Here is an 18,339-nt window from a genome sequence, read left to right on the forward strand (position 1 = left end):
GTACTATATGCCTGGTAGATATCCATGTATATAGTGAGCACTTGAGGCTAGCACGGCCTGGAGGTGGATGGAGTAAGCCCTGGCGTACATGCATAGGTAAGAAAGGTTGCCCAGGTTCCAAAAAAGAGCACGATTTTGGAAGAACTTGGCTTGGGCGGAAGAGTATTTCATGTTGGCTTGGGATTTGAACGACTCTAGGCATGGATATATGTAGGTGAACAGATCCGTGAAATCAACTCACAAGCTTGAAATGCATAGGCCTCATAGCTCTGGGGCTCTAGGAAGGGTTGGATGGTCCCTCAATGGAATTTAAATGCGATAGACCTGATGGTAGAGCCATTTTGAGATTTATGATAAGCTAATTTTGTTACAACACCATCGCTGTATATAGATGATTGGCCCATGACCAAGATTCGAAAATCAGCCAGCTTCAAATGCACCTTTAGATAGCAAAAGACTCCACCTAAAGTCCCCGGTTCAGAAATAGTAAAGAAATAGCAAAAAATTGGTATCCCGGAATTAAGAGTAGATGAAGAGAGTGAAAAAGGATTGGTGGTATTATGGGAAGAAAATAAACAAAAAACATATTTGTAAATCATGTTGGGTATCATGGTACATAAGGAAAGGTCATGTCATCATTCAGGAATGGGGGAATGTCGATGTGTTGAAGATTCATTAGAGGATTGTGAGTTATCCTGAAAGGAAGAGCTCGATTTGGAGCGAAGACTCCTCGAGATAGGGATGGGGATAATTTGATGTGTCTCTCCCGGGAATGGAAGATCAGGTAAATCATCCGGATTGGAGACCACGCTCCGTCGGCGCGAGAGAACACCGCCCCTAGACTGGTTTTCTTTTTCACGGCGAATTGCTCCCACCGGGGCACGTCTGCGGCGACGATGACGACGCAGGTACTCATTGGGTACTGGGTCGACTTGTTTTTTGACTGCGGGTACGAGGTTGAGATATATAGGGAAGATGGCACCCGCCGCAAAGACAGCGACAACAACACAGAACGAGTATGACGTCCCGCGCGCATTGTATGTAGCATATTCTGCAAAGGGAAAGAAGACGCCGCCGCAGGTGCCCATTGTAAGGAATGCGGAGGCGGTTTTGGTGTGTCGAGCAGTGCCACGCAAGGAGATTGCAAAGATAATGCTGTAGACGCCACTCATAAAAAGATATACCAGCATGACCATAGCGATGGCCGCAGAGCCAGTGGTGTTCATACAGAGCACCGAAAAAACAATCATGCCAACATAGGCCACCATGAGAAGCCAACGTGGTTTCAAGAACCATTGCGCAAAGGCCGCGAGGAATCGACCTATAGCGAAGAGACTATGGCCAAGCGTGAGGAAATCAAAGGAATTAAGAGAAGAGCTAGGGTCCACGGTTAAAACGAAGCGCTCGAGGCTGGTAGCAATGACTTCTTGACCCGCGACGTAGAAGAATTGTGACCAGACTCCTAGGCCAAGCGTGAGCCAGACGACCGGAATTCCCACAACCTTGGCCATGTTATCATCCCGGCGTCTATTTGCCAGTTCTTCCAAGTCCTCATCTGATGCTTCCGGGATTGGAAGATAATAGAAAGCTGCGGCTAGAAGGACATCAAAGAGGGCGATGCCTAGGTAAGTCCACTGGACATTCACCAGAGAAGCAACGTCCTGCACATTCCTGAAAAGAACCCGCTTTGCTAGAAGAGGAGACAGAACGCTACCAACGGCCTGTACACCTTGTGAGATGTTCAGACGAATTTCCGAGTTTTCCAAGGGTCCACATAACGCAATGAACGGGTTTGCTGCCGTTTCCAAAACTGCAAGGCCAAAGCCAACGATAAAGTTCGAAACCGTAAATGCGGCAGTAGATGTGAGAACGGCAGAGGGCCAGAACACGAGAGTTCCGCAGGCATAAATGCACAGCCCAGTGATGAAGGTGGATTTGAAACCCCAAATTTTCAGGACTGGTCGACCAACTAACAATGGACCCACCGCGTAACCTCCAAAGTATGCGCCGTGCAATCCCAATGAATGCCAAGAATCCAATTGAACAATAGTCTGAAATTGGGTATTCAGTATGTCAAGCAATCCATATGCAAAGCCCCACAGAAAGAAAAGTAGAGTTGTCAATGCAATCGGAGCTATGGATTCTCTGTTGTTGAGCTTCAGCATGCTCTCTGGGGACTTCATGTTGACGAAATCGAAGAATGTGATGTTAGGGTAGGATGAGCCGGTCTGGGCGTTAGACTCTGTATCATGGGGGCCCGTAGGAGGATGACCTAGGAAGTCCAACATGGTGACAGGAGCGTTGGAGCTTCGGCGACGACCAGATATACTGTGCCTTGTTTCAGAGGGACCGCTTCCTTTACTGTCCGGAGTTTGAGTTGAGCCGGAATCTTGAATCTCTGCCAGGGGAGGGATGGCGATTGGGGGCTCTCCGGTTGCATAGCGATGGGGTGTTGGATCCGATACGTCATTGGTGCCTTTGATTAATTTGGGTAAAATACGAGCGACGAGTGGTTTTAGACTCGGAACGCATCCACAAATGATAGACGCGTTGACTTCGACTGCAGACCACATGAACGAAAACGACGCGTACCCTAGAAAGAAAAAGAATGAGCATTCCATGGCATGACTAATAATCCTGTGAATGGGATAGCCTTACAGCTAAAGTCCGCAGTGCCAACGTTCTGAAGATGAATCGACTTCAAAGCAACTTGGCGCGAGATAGCTGCTTGCTGGAGAAAAGCGATTCGAATGACATCCACGACGGCCACGAAGAAACCGAAACTGAAAGTAATAATCAAAATGATTTTTTGTTTCTTTGGGAGGCGCATCTGGGTAAGTAGTGGCATTGGAAGAAACAGCATGGCCAGATCGGTAATGATGTTTACGGGAGATGAGGATAAATAGAGTGTGACGATATCGGTGCAATGCGCACCGGACGGGAGGCTGGCGCGAAATGCGGCAGAGACTGGTCGACATTGGAACACATTGACCAGCGTCAACGCAAGGCCAGCTGCATTGACGACTGCGAGAGTAACATAGTTTGCCCATCGAAAGACCTTTTGGTTCCTTGTCAAGGTCAGGTAGAAAACGAGGATCGAAGTTTTGACAGCCATCAGCGCTGGGCTCTAATAATTGATGGAGATTAGTACGATGTGCATTGTATTCGATGCATGGACTTTGCTTTCGGGGTCTCACGTAGAGGACGGTAAATGCATAATTGGCTCTATTGAGGGCCGCCTCGTTTTCGGGGAGAACGTCGTCTGAGTGTAGGCCGAGTCCGTTGCGAATCGCGTAAAATAATGAGAACGAGAAGCCGAAGTCAATCACCTGCAGAGTCCTGTCTTTAGCCAGTGAACCCATACGAGAGCACGTGACCTAGTATGCGCATGCGGCATGCGGCATCCAACCCCAGGTGCGTGGGCACTGCGGGTTCCCGAGAGAACTTGCAAAAAGTCAGAGCGACTTACCCATGCAAGCAGCATCAAATAGTCGTGTAGGGCGACTCTCCTGACCACGAAGACACGAGATATAAAGCGCAGGGCCACGAAAACGCTGGCGATGACGAAGAAGGTCACCGAGACACCAAGGGTGACCGGTTGGCGGCTTTGCATTTTGACCGTGTAGCTGCCACTGGGGGGTGGCGCGGATAATGGTAGAGCTCGATGAAAAGAGTAGGGGGTGTAGCGAGATCCACAACGGCTAATACATGGTGATTATGGCTCTAGGTGTTGCGAGCATCGGGATCAGCTGGAGACCGCATAATCCCACGAAATCCGGGGTAGAGGGGGTTTTTTCGACTTTTTTTCGATTTTCGACAAGGGCATAGAGGGAGAGGAATCATGAAAGAATAAGAAATAATAGAAATTTGAACAGTCCCACTTTTTCCATCTAAGGTGTGTGAGGGGGAGGAAAATCCAAGAGGAGAAAATGTGGAGGTTAAGAAAGGGATCAGCGTCATTGGTTCCCGCAAAACCGGGTCTTGGAGTAAAAAGAAAAAACCGTTGCGCTTAAGAAAAAAAAATCTCTCAACCAATTCTATCATCTCGCTTGTTCACCGTCTCTCTACACCGTCAATTCATTTTGCTTCTTCCCGTCGGGTTTTCACTTGGGTTGTAACTTGTTACCTCTCCACGTCTTTTGAACCAATAGATTCTCCAATTGGGAGTCAACGCCACCATCCGCTACGGAAACATCAGGCAATTTTCCCGGGTTTTTAATATGGATCGCCCTTGAAAAAAAGCCACGATGGACTGAGAGCCACTAAGAGAAGCCACTAAGGGCCACTGACAGGTTTAGTCCGACCAAACCCTACTTGAAAAGGCACAAAAGAAAAAAACATCTGAATGCCAATAATGACAGATGTTTTTGAAAGATTCAAAAAGCAAATCCCTCCATTTGTCCGTACAAGCTGTTCGGATCAATCATCTCACGGCATTTCATTTCTCCGTGGAGATCAGGTGATCTTTAACATTTCCCCAAATCTCTACCATGATTCATCTGGACTCTGGAGTATATATAAAGACCAGTATTGCCGACCCATGTGGATTAAAAGTGGGATCTGAATCAGATAAAATCCATGTTGATCAGATACAAGCTCGGCTAATCATCCAAACCAGTAATAGTCGAGATCTAGTAGATCCCCACATCGTCGCTTGCAGCTCCGATGAGCTTGGCATGATTGAACATGGATGCCCCGATAAGATTGCTAATGCAAGCTACAGAGTACCTAGTCTGCACATGTGGTAGATCAACAAGGTCAGGTGCCGAAAATCAGCTGACCTCTCCTTGGCGGCCATTTTTTTCACGACAAAGTGCCAAGCTGCCGTTAGCTCCATAAGTAACTAAGGCAACCCCCCCCCCCCCCTGAGTTCCTGCCACCCATTTTACCAGCGCTCTGGGATACTTGATTCCCAGTTAAAAATCTTCAACCACTCTGACCATCTGTACCTTGGTGAGCTATGTTTAAGGGTTGGTACACAAGGGCGGTGTTCTTGTGCTTGTGCTTGTGTCTGAAATGAAGTGTTCGGATCGTGAAAAGATCCCATAGATCGATTCCAAGCTTGACGTTATTCAATGCGATTTTCCATGGCATATCCATGGTCGTCCCAATTTTGGAGTATTGGGCATGTTTCTTCAGGGTCATTTTTGATGCAGGGTTAGTCCCCAAAGCAGAAACAGTTAACTCACAGGTACTACGCGGTGGAGATAAGGAGGGCCACAGGCCCTATGGGTACATAGAAATCCAGAATAAAAACGCGGTACTCACATCTGGTCCCTAGACTTCAATTCGAAGACGGGAGACATGATTTTTTATTCTCTCAATATGACATGAAATGCTATATTTCAAAGTTCTTACCTGCCCAGGTGGGCTATGTTGTACATACGGAGGTATCTAGAGTTGCCAAGATCTTGGAGCTGCCGACCAAGAAATTACCAGATTCTTGAATGTTTACCCTATTTTTCTGTCTCATAGCCAAAGCAAGAAAAATCAGAAAAACCAGAGGCTAGAAGCTCCGCTATTTGAAGTGGCGTACGTCTTGATCGGTTAAAGTCAACAGTTTTGTGAAATCCACGGCGAATTAGCTCAGGAACATCCAACGCCACCGCCGCTAGCGCCAGGAACGCTAATGACCTCCAACCATGCGGGAAATTTTACGCGCAGGATTCAGGAACATGTGGATCTTTAAATTAGGCAATTGACTCAATTTTTTCAGCTCATTGATAATCTTCTTCTTTTCCAAGGTTTTCCCTCTCTTTTCTATTCTCTTGAGAGACAGTCCATTCGTTTGACCTGATTCATTCATTAATCTTGACACCATGCAGGTGTTTTCTCGTCTGCAGAGGAGCTCGCTCGTTTTGCCTATTCTGGCCTATATCCTCCCAGCCATTGGTACATCCGTGCCAATTGTCTCATGCTCCATCAATCAACCACAACTGTTCACGAACCCCAGTTTTGAAGATGGAGATCTCACTGGTTGGACATACGTTTCTTCATCCGCCAACCCCGAGGTCTACAATGTAGGCTCGTCAAGCTCGGCATTCACTACTGCTGCGGATGGAGTGTACTATCTAGACACAAAAAGCACCATGCCCCGGGGCGATGATGCTCTATTTCTTCACCAGACTGTCGATGGACTCGACACAAGCATGACATACACCATTTCATATTCAATTGCCGCAGAGGCTTCCACATTTTCGGGCACCGAGTACTGCTACATGTACATCTTCAAAGATTCCCAGACGAATGCAAATCTCCTCCAAGAAGACCAGATCAAAATATCTTCAGCAGGACTTTCTTGGACGGAGTACTCCTTTGACTTCCAGCCTACTGCTGAAAGTCATCTTATATTGTTTCTTCCTGAATGTACCATTACAACGGCGCATATCGGATTTGACAATTTTGAATTCCTTCAACCTGAAACTACCGTGTGCTCAACATCCTACTCCACTGTTGCCGTGCCATCCTCTACACCTTCGAGCAGCGCTGAACTATCGACATCCTCGTCCATCGTTGCCGTGTCATCCTCTACACCTTCGAGTAGTGCTAAACTATCAACATCCTCCGCCACTGTTGCCGTATCATCTCCTGTCTCCTCAATTCAAGCTGTCTCTTCGTCTATTGCGCCGTCGAACTCGCCCAGTCCTGTTTCCACTTCAAGCCCACTGTCATCCGTCTCGCCTTTATCGAAATCAACTCCAATGCGCTCGATTCCCGTCCAAACCAGCAGTGTGCCTGTGAAATCCTCATCAACTTTAACCCCCATTCCTTCAAGCCAATCCAACTCCGTGACTAGCTCCAGCCTGGTTAGTAGTGCTTCGCGCTCGCCATCGATCCGCGTTCCAACTCGATCTGTATCTATACATCAGCATTCCAGAAAACCCAGCAGTGTATCAAAGTTGAGATCTATCAGCTTTTCACACGGAGTCACTGCCACTTCTTCTATTCCTCTGATCACGGCCACATCCAAGGCTTCCAGTTCGGCCTCTATCTTATCATTCAATATATCACCAGCTGCATCTGGGTCATCATCAAAGATTACTGACTCGGAAGTTCCAACCCCAACCGAGACTCTTTCCAACTACCAAACTGGTACTGCCGGATCTGAGACAACTTCTGTCTTCGCTGTTAAGCCTACCGGTACTGGACCTGGTGGAATGACTGGTGGCGACAGACCTGGCAGCGGTGACAAGCCCGGCAACGGTGACAAGCCCGGTCGCGGTGACAAGCCTGGCAGCAATGACAAGCCCGGTCGCGGTGACAAGCCTGGCAGCAATGACAAGCCCGGTAGCGGTGACAAGCCTGGAAATGATGGCAATGATGGCAAGCCTGGCAATGGTGACAAGCCCGGTAATGGTGACAAGCCTGGCAGTGCCAACGGAGGTGGTGAAATCACCGAGACTAGCATCTCCAATTCTGCCTTGCCGACCGAGGTCATCACCGCCGAAACAACTGGCTTTACCAAGACTGCCGATCATCTTTCCAGTGTTTACCAAACGATAGTTCCAACTACCACAGTAGTGTGGGAAAGTGGCCACGCCGTTACCAAAACACTCTACGAAACTGTTACGGAATGTCCAGAGGCTGGGGAGACTTCTTCTGTCGGTTCCCTTCCTGTGATTACGCAGAGTGCGACTGTCGGATCTGAGACTACTTCCAGTACTCTGTCAAGTTATGCTGCTTTTGCCACCGGGTCCTCTGATGTCTCTTCCTCTCTCGAAGGGGGCCATGGATCATCACCTGCGGATTCCACTGGATCTGCGGCTCCCACTGACTCTGCAGATTTCATTGGCTCTGTGAGTTTCACTGGATCTGCGGCTCCCACTGACTCTGCAGATTTCGTTAGCTCTGTAGCTTCCACTGATTCTGCGACTGCCACTGGTTTCGGAGACTCCATTGGCTCTGTAGCTGCTACCGAGTCTGCAGCTTCCGTCAAGTCTACTTCTACTTCTACCGAGGCTTCGGTTCCCACTGAGTGGGCGGCTTCCGCCGAGTCTTCCCAAACAGAGAAATCTACTACTGCCCCATTGGCTGTCTCCCTCTCTGGTCAGCCTCACACTACTCTGCAGAAATCCAGCTCTGCTTATTACGCGAGTGGAACTGCTCAGTCTACTCCACTCGTTGCTACCTCGAGCTCTGCATCAGCAACAGCCACCTCGCCAAGCGCGGTATACACTGGCCTCGCTATTTCCCGAATGGAAAACCAGCCTCATTTGCCCATTTTGATTGGAGGAGTGTTCGTGCTGGCTAATCTTCTATAGAGAAAACCTATACCAAGGTCTTGCTCTGAATCTTATATGTAATCTAATTTCATTCAAAGGTTAATGCTGGGATATTTCTATTTTTTTTTTGGTCCATGCCCAGGTGGGTCCTACTTAGGACACATTTTCTCTTCTTGTATATACATCCTGTTACTTTCAAAATGTTAATACCTACTACCCATCAAAATTTCAGCTTCTATCCAGCAACGAGGGTCTTGAGATTAGGTAATTGTATGTCAAGTCCGGCGTAGAATTCTAAAACTAGGAGTGATTTCATTTTTAGCCGACGCGAAGCGCATCCACACAGCAGATATCTAATGATTTAGTGTGCAGGGCCAAGATATCGTTTCAGCGGCGGAAATTAGTTGACCGCGTGCAGCGTTGTAAACAATGGTTTGCTGGGCTTACTTGTTTAAGGATGCAGTCGCGAAGAACCCCTCTCAGTCGGCTTTCAATAAATCCCGTCCATTCAATGTTGCATTATTGTAGTCATGTCATCACATTCCCGAGGCCATTCAGGAGAAAACTTCCGTAGTCCTTATTAGTTTATAGTGGCCAGGTTTCTTTTGGTTCTATTTTCCATTAAATTAGGATCCACCTGGGCATGAGACTGGTTGTTTCCAGTCTGGACGAGGAAGGTGTACTGAAAGGTACAAGGAGCGAATAGTAGCCAATTTTGGTCAGAATGTTGGATCAAAGTCCACATTTCAAGTCGAAACGCGTTTTGAATATTACCCAAAACAAAAACAAAAACAAAACGGTTTTCCGCGCATAGCCTTTATAGCCATGAAAGCTACTAGTACTTTTAATACGTATCATTCAGATCCGTCATCAAGGACTACCGTGACTAGTAGGTATTTTCAATATTAATAGTTCACTAAAATAGATTCCGGTGCTAGGCGAACAGAGACATTCAGTGTCTGGGCATATGCACGCTTGCTCTATAGTACTAGTAGACATGTGCTCTCGGCAGACCGGGGCCCCACGTGTGGAATAAAATAACCCCTTCCACCTATATAAGACTCTATCTCGTAGCTGAACAGATCCGTGTTTCATAAGACCACCTGCAGTACTCCAGGATCATCATCAACGACAGCCCTGGAGATCTCAAAATGTGGCTGCTCAAACCGAGCCAGATTCTATTCCTTAGTACCTTACTCGCTTGGTTACCTTGTTCCAATGCTCACGCCGAATCTACCGAAAGCTGGATCACTGATATCTGGAATCAATTCAAGGAGGCAGTTGACTGTACCAGCTGCCAGGTATGACTCAATCACTACAACTCATCATACAGCGAGGAACCTTCCAAAGCTTACACCACCACGATAGATTATCTTGGGTGGGTTAAAACTAGCAGCAAACCTCGGCGATACCTTCATGATCGATGTGCTGACTGGAGTCTGCGCTCTCAGTGGTGTAAGCTGTCCCATCAAAAATTCCACTAAAAACATCAAACTCACACAAAGATAGGCCGAGGACCCCGATGTCTGCGCTGGAGTCATTACCGCCGAAGGCCCATCAGTACAGTACTCCCTTTCGAATCTCGAGCTAGGATCCCACACTTCCAAAACACTCTGTGCCAGCCTATTAGGCCTGTGTCAATACCCAGAAGTCCGAGCATACGAATTGGCATTCCCTCTCCCCAAACCATCAACCAGTCGACCCCCACCAAGCGGCGAGCCCCCGATCCAAGTCGTCCATTTCAGCGACACACACGTTGACCTTTCCTACGAGCCCGGCTCTAACTATGCCTGTTCCAAGCCTATATGCTGCAGGACCTACACAGACGGTGACGCACCAGGGCATACTTCCACCCCCTGCGGACCCTGGGGCAACGCTCACTGCGACCCTCCACACCGACTGCAAGAAAGCATGAACGCCGCGATCAAGGCTCTGGGCCCCGCCTTCTCGCTCTACACAGGCGACGTAGTCGCCCACGACGTCTGGCTAAACGACCGATCCGAAGTCCTCCAAAACTTCAACGCCACCTACGGCGCAATGGCAGACGGCCTAGGCCGCGTCTACGCCGCAGTAGGAAACCACGACACCGCCCCCCTCAATCTCTTCCCCTCGTCCCAGCTCCCCTCAACATACAACCCGCAATGGGCCTACGATGCCCTAACAGCGAACTGGATGGCGCTGTCAGGCTCGCCGTCCATCGAGTTCGCGGACCAGTACGGAGCATATTCGGTCCTGCACCCAAACAGCAACCTGCGAATAATCTCTTACAACAGCATGTTCTACTACAAATACAATTTCTTCGCCTACACCGAACCAATGGAACAAGACCCCAGCGGCCAGCTGGAATGGCTGGTCAACGAGCTCCAGGCCGCCGAAACGGCTTCCGAGCGCGTCTGGCTCATCTCGCATATCCCGTCCGGTAACCCTGATCATTTCCATGACCATTCGCACTATTTCGATCAGATAGTACGCCGCTACGAGGCCACCATCGCCGCTATCTTCTTCGGTCATACCCACAGAGACGAGTTCCAGATCTCGTACTCGGACTATGAACTCCGGAGCTGGGATACCGCGACGGCAATGGGATACATCGCCCCGTCCATGACGCCGACGTCCGGCCCGCCTTCTTTCCGCGTCTACGATATCGACCCCGTCACATTTGGTGTGCTGGATTTTACGCAGTACATCGCCGATATTGGTATCGATGGCGATGATCCGCTAGAATCTCAGACGTCCGTGCAATGGACACCATATTACTCTGCCAAGGCGGCTTACGGATCTAAGCTTGTGCCGCCGGTCACCGATTCCAGCACCGAGCTATCGCCGGCTTTTTGGCACAATGTTACCGTGGCGATGGAGCAAGATGCGGCGCTTTTCGGGGATTTCTGGGCAAGGCGGACGCGCGGGTATATGGTTCCGAGCTGTGATGGGGATTGCGTTCGTGGTGAGATTTGTGCGTTGAGGGGAGCAGATGCGCAGTATAACTGCTTTGTGGAGAAGGTCGGGTTTAGTTTTGAGAAGAGGGGTGGAGTTGATAGGTCGGATTTGCGTGAGAGGATGCTGCCGGAGTGTAATCATGCTGGGATGGCGCCTTTGCTGGGCAAGATTGCTCGGCGTGCTGGTATTGCGAGGGAGATGGAGAAGCGTTGATTCTCCAGGATATATTGATACATACATTATGCAAAATATCGTATGTATAACAGCACAGCACTACATGTAGGTCATAACTCTGAATTTCTGTGAGGGTTTTAATTTAAAGCGTATAGATAGGTAACCGCTCAATTTTTCTGGTGTGGTGATGATGCAAATTGTTAGTATAAATTCAGTAAATACACACAGCTTTTAATAGCTTCAGCCCGATCCAGCATCTGTCGGCAAAAGACTCTGTCTATCGATCATGGCCACCAAATCATCATCCATCATAAATTCCCCAAGCTCCATACCAAAAGGCGAGAAATCAAAGTCTGCCGCCGGTAGATCCTCGGAACCCATACCCAACGATGGGAACAAAGGCGTCGGGCCTTCTGTATCTGTATTGCATAGTATGAATTTTAATAAACAACTCTTTGAATAGCGAAAAAGACATACATAAGATAGATATATCGAAAGAGGAAACTCACCAGGATCCACTAATATTTTATTAAAATGTTCCAAGAAGCACCGGCACCGATCAATCAGCCTATTCCCATTATCCAATTTGGAGAGCGCGATAACTGCTCGACCGGGATAATCTCTTAATTCGCTTGCTTTTGCGAGCATTGGTGAGCCTGTCAGGCTTGTGTCGCGGTAAACCCAAATAGCGCCGAGAATGACCAAAGCGGCGTTGAAGGCTAATGTTTGGTTCACTCGTAAGCATTTGTAGACTGTGGATTTTCTTTAAAGGCTTCTGCAGCAGAGGAAGGAACAAAGGGGTTGGGCTTGACTTACTGTAGTAAAGCGAGTACCAGTATGCGCCCAACAAGCTTTTCTTCAATTCCGGGTCCGAAACCACTCGGTAGACAAGGTCGATTATCTGCATGGCAGAATCGGTGCAGGATTCCACAATGCTCAGTCCCATAGACCGTAGCATTCTGATGTCGTAAGTGTCGCGGTCAGGAGATCGACTGGCCATGATGAATCTGACGAGAATGGGTCTGTGGAGCAAGATTTTAAGGTTCAGGAAGCGTAGTGTCAAAATGACCCGGAACTTCCAGGAAGAATAATAGGTGTTTGGGAGCTTTTCTCGAGGTATCTCATCCATGCTGGTCTTGGTGATTAGTTGTAAGGAGACGGGAAGCGCTTTTTCCCAGGAGAATAAACCTTCCTGGAGTTGAAAGATGTGAGTGAAGGTTGGACTGATGTCTAGTGGGTCGTCGCAGCCGATGTTTTGGCCGTATAGACAGTCAAGGATTTTCCACAGATTTTTATACAATGTGCTTTGTGGATTTGGAATCGTTAATTGTTGTCTTTCATATTCGTATTTATGGTTACTCACATTGTGCAGTTGAAAAAAGAGACGCTGAGGCTAGATGTCTCGGCGTCCACTACATCCGATGAAGACTCAAATTGGTGCACTGAAGGTAGTTCCAGCTTCACATAGCTGTCCGGAATAGCAGCCGGTCGGCCAAAGGTCATGCTCAGTGTTCTAAACGATTAGTATCGATTATCACCATGCAATATTTTTCATTCTTACCTGTCCAGCATAATACAGCAATACCAAGTACGCTTTCGAGACTCCTGCTCCAAGGGATCGAATTGGCGAGATGCATGTTGAGAGTGAAGTCCAAGCTGTAAAGCGCCTTTTACTGCTAGTCCATGCACAGTCCAAACCTGCACAGACTTCTGAGTGCCCTGCAAATATTGGCCCGTCAAGAGGTGGAACTGGACTGTCCCTGTGTAAGTAACAAAATCCCGTCCTAAAGAGGTAAACTCATAACTCGTGTTCCCGGTCATACTTACCAAGCTCCAAAGTGGTACCGCGCCACAGCTCACCACCACAAAGCCCCAGACCACGCTGATAGAAAACATCAGATTCGGCGATGCGCGTGTCCGCACTGGCGCCTTCTGAATCAGCTGTGATAGTAGCCATGGCCAAAATCATATTCAACAGACCAAGCCATGTTTTTCGAACGTTGGCGAAATTCTCTCGCGCCATTCGGTGATAAGTCGCCAAGAACGTGGATGGGTAAATATACGGGTAGAGTAGGCCCGTATTCGAAAATTAAAGGTTAATCAATGCCAAAGTCTCGGCATGAGGAGGTAACGCAAATACATTGACTTTCTCCTGTGCTGGTTGGCGTATTGCTGAATGTGGTTTCGACACGCTTATGAAACCTCCTTCTGCAACTCCGGTGCCATCTCCAGGAGATAAGAGGTATCCTTGCTGAGCTACCGCCCCAGACAAATGTCTCAAGAAAGCGATATTCGAGGATGGCCCTGTGACAATTATCAGCATTGCTCTCCAGAAGTCTTTATCTCATAATATCAAGATGAATTCCACTATACCGAAGAACCCCGAGTCCTCTTCATCCGCGAAAGAAATCGCACCCATCGCATCAACCGAGTCCTCGGGCCCAACCAGCTCGGAATCAGAAACAGGAACAGCCCCGTGGGCCTCCTGGCTAGATCCAACACCAGCTCCACCTCTAACTGCCACCGGGTGTGCCTCTGGCACCCGATCAACACGCACCACCAACCCATCAATATCATCCCGAACAGACTTCAACGAATCCTCAAGCTTCTTTACCCGATCTTCCAGCCCATGCAGATACTCCTTCTGCACGATTACATTCGTCGCCGTAGCCGGCGGTGTATACATGCATTCAAAGCCTAGATCCGTGCACAGTGAGCAGCGAGGCCGGGTGCCATCGCATCGGGATTTCCGGCTCCGACATGCATCGCAGGCGACGGCCACGCGGCGTCGTTTTGATGGCCGTACTTCTGGTGTGGGACTAGGATCTTCTGATGGGGCCATCGATTGGACAGGTATGGGGGTTATTGTTGGTGGTTGGGCTAGTTGGATAGATTTGGCTCGGGTCGGGGAGTGGTCGGGTAGGATTTAGAGTGGCGCGGGTAGATCGGATGTGAATAATCCCCGTCAAGTCCGGTGGTATAGATGTTGACGTTCTTCATGATGAACATCACTGTAAATCAATTGAGTTGAGATTTTTGACATTCGTATGTCTTCTGGCTGTGAAAAATCTCATGTTCCCTGCCCCATGTTTCAAGCCCGCCTTATTACTTGGCCAAGGATCAAATAGTAACCTTCGCGCTGGATCAAAGTAGAGAGATGGACTTCATCCCTCTGGCAAATTCTTCTCTTGACTTCAAGCAAAAATCCAATACCATACCGATCACCTACTTCTGTATATTAGCTTCATCCATAGATGACAAACAGAATACGTACACCTCGTACCACCGTGACAATGCGAAACAAATCCGTCTCCACCCCCACCTCCCATCACCCACATGGGCCACATCCCAGTCTAGTCTGCAAGCGCGTAAACAGCGTTTCTGTACTTTTACATTTTATCTGAAACTTCAAAAGGAGATACTATGCAAGATTCCCGACCGAACCGAAAGCTTGATTCAGCCCTGCAACGTCACCTTTGGTGCATTGTTGGGCATCTTGTGATTCGATATGGCCTGGCGGCGAATGAGATGGTCGCTATACGCGCCGACTCCATGCTTTATGGAATATCTCGTTATCGGAAGGTAGTACCCGCTGGATGGACTTTGCTGAAGAAAGCCTGCAGGAGTCATGATCTATGGGAATTTGAAAGGAAATTTTGGAGAAAATAAGAATATGTAGAATCACTTGTGGAAATGGGAGATCGGTGGGGTAGGGCATGCTATACGGCGTGTCTTCAGGGCGCTTCTAATGCATACTACTCCAACCAATCAAATCAAATCTTCGATCTACAATTTCAAGCTACTTTGTAATTTTAAAATAAATATTGATCAGAACGAATGTTTTGTATTTGCCTGTCTGCAGGACGCAGTGGTATCAAAGTGGAAAAAGGTAAAAAAGAGAAAAAAGCTATCGTAAATCGTGTCGGCTAGCAAAAGATGGGCAAAGAGCCAGCAAAAACCCATATATGCAAATGAAATCGCCAACCTTCTTGTACAAGACGTCTTTTTCAGAGAATGTTCATCCTAAGATCCAATGGCACGGCCATCAGAGTCCAAGAAAAAAAAAGGATTCAAACCAAAAGGGTGTGGTAGAAGTGAAAGTAAAAGTAGGCATGAAAGAATGTCTCTAGTGTGAACCGAGAAAGAAAAATGAAAGGACTGGAAGGCGATACAACATTTATGCCTTGACACAATATTGGTATCCCAACCAGAGATTTGAGCAGGATTCGTCCAATCCTGAATTCCAGCTTCGGAGTTCGGACGCAGTAATGCCGTATTGGCTCTCGACCTTTTCGCAGTAGTCGCCCGAGACCACGGAGTAGTACTCTGTGCAAGACGAAGTCGCGTATGGGTAGACGGGGTCAGTGGAGGTCGAAGTTGAAGCCGACGCAGTGGCGGATGCAGCAGCGGTAGTAGTCGCGGCACTGGTGGCAGCTGCAGTGGGGATCACGGCCACGGAAGTGGTGGTGGGCACGGCGGCAGCAGTCGAGGTAGTAGCGGCGGCAGTAGTGGCGGCGGCAGTAGTCACGGGGACAACGGTGGTAGCGGCGGCAGAGGTAGTGGCCTCTGGGACAACGGTCGAGACGGTGGAAGTCGTGGCAACGGCCGAGGACGAGGCAGAAGTAGTGCTTCCAGAGCTAGTACTGCTGCCTGACCAGTCGGAGTCGGTCAAGTCGCCGACGGTATCGGCGTCACAGGAGCTAGTGCCGGACGACCAGCCGAGAAGACGGTTGGCGACGTCGGAAGCGTAGCAGTGGGTGGCAACGCCTTGGCCGAGGTTACCGTCCGAATCAACGGAGCCAGAGTTGTAGCAACGAGCGACCTTGTAGTAATCCTCAGCGGTGGAGCCGCCCTCAGCAGTGAGGAGCTGCTCGAGACCGTCACCCTCGGTGGTACCCTCAACACCATCGACGATCATCTGGTGAATCTCGCTGTAGGGGCAGGGGTTCTGGACTGTGCCGTCCTTGTTGCAGGAGCCGGAGCCGTCGTGGCTTTGCATGAGACCGGGGTTGACGACGCCGTTGTCGGTAGTCTGGACACGGACACAGCCGTTGGATTCCTGCATGACAATGGCGAGAATGAAACGGGCGTCCACACCGCTGGAGGTAGCGACAGCTTGGATGGCGGTCTTGATATCGGCGTTCTCAGCATCGGAGTTATCTGCCACGTCGAATTGAGCACAGCTCGCGGACATGACAGCTTCGTTGGCTTCGAACCTAGAAATAAGAGAAGATAACGAATAAGTCTGATTGGTCTTGTTTCCCCCCAATTGCATCCTGGCTCTCGTTTATATTGGAGAAACTTACATCTCGTCAAAAGTGGAGATCCACTCCGAGATCGTGGGCCACCCGTCGGCGGTCGAACCATCACCACCAAAAACTGCTTCATAAAGATCGGAACTGCGTTCAACAACGGTACTGCGTTCAACAATGGAAGGACTGGACACTGCGTCTGCAGACTTCTTGTAAAGATAGGATGCTATCGGCGCCCCGGAAATGAGGGGGAGGCTGCCGGCAGCCAAAAGCTGAAAATTGGAGAAGGGTTAGTATATCCAAGGATTTCGAGGTAAATGTGGAGATGGAGATAGAACATACGAATGGAAGGATGAACATGTTTGCTGAAAAAGGAGTGCCCAGCACAACAGGTAAAAATGAGAGAAAAGAAGACTTGCTTGCTCTTCCCAGAAACGCGAGGAAAGAAAGGTATATGTACCCTGGAGCAGTGGAGAGGTCAACCCCACAGCGACTCAGTCTCCCCCCATTCAGGGACGTGAATGGGACGAGGACCACATAATGGACCAATTACGGGGCGACGGGAGCCTTGCGGCGCAGGAGGTGAAACAACCTAACAAGCCCCAATTCACTTCGAACGGTACCTGTGGTTAGGCTTGGTATTGTCCTGGAACGGTAAAGATGATCGTAGATGGTCGCTAGTTTCAGGTGAGGGATCATTAAGGCGGAGACCACGGCCTTGCAGTTGGATGTTGCCGTTCTACTACTTGATTGGTGAGTGAACATCTTTCTTCTCAGCCTTCAGCTTTGTTTCACCACCCAATGACCTTTCAGCTTCGGTCATTCCGTGTGATTTTTTTGGGTATTTTTCATATTTCTCACTTTTTTTTATATTTATTGAATTCCCTTTCAGTTCGTTTTCTAGAGTTTAGAAGGTCTCCTGGACTTTGATTATTTCTTTGTCATATTTTTATTCTATTTTGGCTCTGGGAGAAATAAATTAAGGGGATGCTCCCTATTCATTCTATTAAGATTTTCTTTCATTTGATATGCCGTAGAGTAGCACTGGATTTTTAATTAATCGAACTCCTCATCTTTGAATCTACTTAACCCCGAGATACGGAGTGGCTTTCTGGTTAGTGGAGACTCTCTCTATACACACCGAGGGCTGGAAAACAAAAACCCTTGAACTCCCCAGTGAACCCAATGACATAATAATGTCTAGAAAAAAAAATACCAAATATACAGGTGTGAAATTCACCAAAACCCATAGTAGCTGACGAGTCTCTTCGCTTGAGTAGTATTCACTCAAACGCCTCAAACTAGTCTCATCGATCCTTCGGACTCCGCTCTGGTATGTCGGAGATCGCGCACGTCTGTGACCCGGTCACAAAATCTACTTTCCTACCCGAGAAGTCCCTCTTTTTTTCGGACTCACCCCGTTGTGGCTTTTATTTCTTCTTTTTATTTCTTATTTTCTCTTTCTCCATTAATGACGTGACAGTGAAAACTAAATAGGCAGGAAATGTTTCTCGTGCGTTGGTCACAGCGTCTAACTGTGGGGCTCAAGGCCCAAGCGAAGTCCAAAGAGAATCAATGGAGATCTGTACAACAAAAAGAAGGGTTTGGTGAGATTGGTCACAGAAAGTCTGCAGATTCGACAATCCCTGCATCATACTTGTCAAAGTTCTTTATAGATGTACTAATTTCAGATAGCCTTTGTTCTCGCGCCAATGCCTCATGGATTCGGTACGTGTCGATCACTTGATTGACAC

The 18,339-nt window shown here is 48.4% G+C and overlaps 7 protein-coding genes across 7 annotated transcripts; 2 read left to right on the plus strand and 5 right to left on the minus strand.

The window, feature by feature from the left end:
* Positions 1-635: 635 nt before the first annotated feature.
* Positions 636-3,613, minus strand: N7466_004299 (putative MFS monosaccharide transporter; the record flags this gene model as incomplete). The annotated part of the gene is made up of 4 exons (XM_057163696.1): positions 636-2,593; positions 2,659-3,127; positions 3,198-3,329; positions 3,470-3,613. The coding sequence occupies 4 exons, from the start codon at positions 3,611-3,613 to the stop codon at positions 636-638; spliced, it is 2,703 nt and encodes a 900-aa protein (XP_057022377.1).
* Positions 3,614-4,926: 1,313 nt separating this feature from the next.
* N7466_004300 (uncharacterized protein) lies at positions 4,927-5,145 on the minus strand (the record flags this gene model as incomplete). Its single annotated transcript, XM_057163697.1, has 1 exon — positions 4,927-5,145. One exon carries the CDS (start codon positions 5,143-5,145, stop codon positions 4,927-4,929), a length of 219 nt encoding a protein of 72 aa, XP_057022378.1.
* A 674-nt stretch (positions 5,146-5,819) lies between these two features.
* Positions 5,820-8,261, plus strand: N7466_004301 (uncharacterized protein; the record flags this gene model as incomplete). Its single annotated transcript, XM_057163698.1, has 1 exon — positions 5,820-8,261. One exon carries the CDS (start codon positions 5,820-5,822, stop codon positions 8,259-8,261), a length of 2,442 nt encoding a protein of 813 aa, XP_057022379.1.
* Positions 8,262-9,373: 1,112 nt separating this feature from the next.
* Positions 9,374-11,372, plus strand: N7466_004302 (sphingomyelin phosphodiesterase; the record flags this gene model as incomplete). The annotated part of the gene is made up of 3 exons (XM_057163699.1): positions 9,374-9,523; positions 9,591-9,677; positions 9,732-11,372. The coding sequence occupies 3 exons, from the start codon at positions 9,374-9,376 to the stop codon at positions 11,370-11,372; spliced, it is 1,878 nt and encodes a 625-aa protein (XP_057022380.1).
* A 201-nt stretch (positions 11,373-11,573) lies between these two features.
* Positions 11,574-13,356, minus strand: N7466_004303 (fungal specific transcription factor domain-containing protein; the record flags this gene model as incomplete). The annotated part of the gene is made up of 5 exons (XM_057163700.1): positions 11,574-12,052; positions 12,150-12,637; positions 12,697-12,846; positions 12,895-13,117; positions 13,161-13,356. The coding sequence occupies 5 exons, from the start codon at positions 13,354-13,356 to the stop codon at positions 11,574-11,576; spliced, it is 1,536 nt and encodes a 511-aa protein (XP_057022381.1).
* A 66-nt stretch (positions 13,357-13,422) lies between these two features.
* N7466_004304 (Zn(II)2Cys6 transcription factor domain-containing protein) lies at positions 13,423-14,175 on the minus strand (the record flags this gene model as incomplete). Its single annotated transcript, XM_057163701.1, has 2 exons — positions 13,423-13,637; positions 13,707-14,175. 2 exons carry the CDS (start codon positions 14,173-14,175, stop codon positions 13,423-13,425), a joined length of 684 nt encoding a protein of 227 aa, XP_057022382.1.
* A 1,335-nt stretch (positions 14,176-15,510) lies between these two features.
* Positions 15,511-16,945, minus strand: N7466_004305 (LysM peptidoglycan-binding domain-containing protein; the record flags this gene model as incomplete). Its single annotated transcript, XM_057163702.1, has 3 exons — positions 15,511-16,549; positions 16,640-16,857; positions 16,928-16,945. 3 exons carry the CDS (start codon positions 16,943-16,945, stop codon positions 15,511-15,513), a joined length of 1,275 nt encoding a protein of 424 aa, XP_057022383.1.
* Positions 16,946-18,339: the final 1,394 nt, after the last annotated feature.

This window comes from Penicillium verhagenii (genome assembly GCF_028828195.1).
Source record: "Penicillium verhagenii strain IBT 33310 chromosome Unknown utg000005l_segment0_segment0, whole genome shotgun sequence".
NCBI classification, from domain to species: domain Eukaryota; kingdom Fungi; phylum Ascomycota; class Eurotiomycetes; order Eurotiales; family Aspergillaceae; genus Penicillium; species Penicillium verhagenii.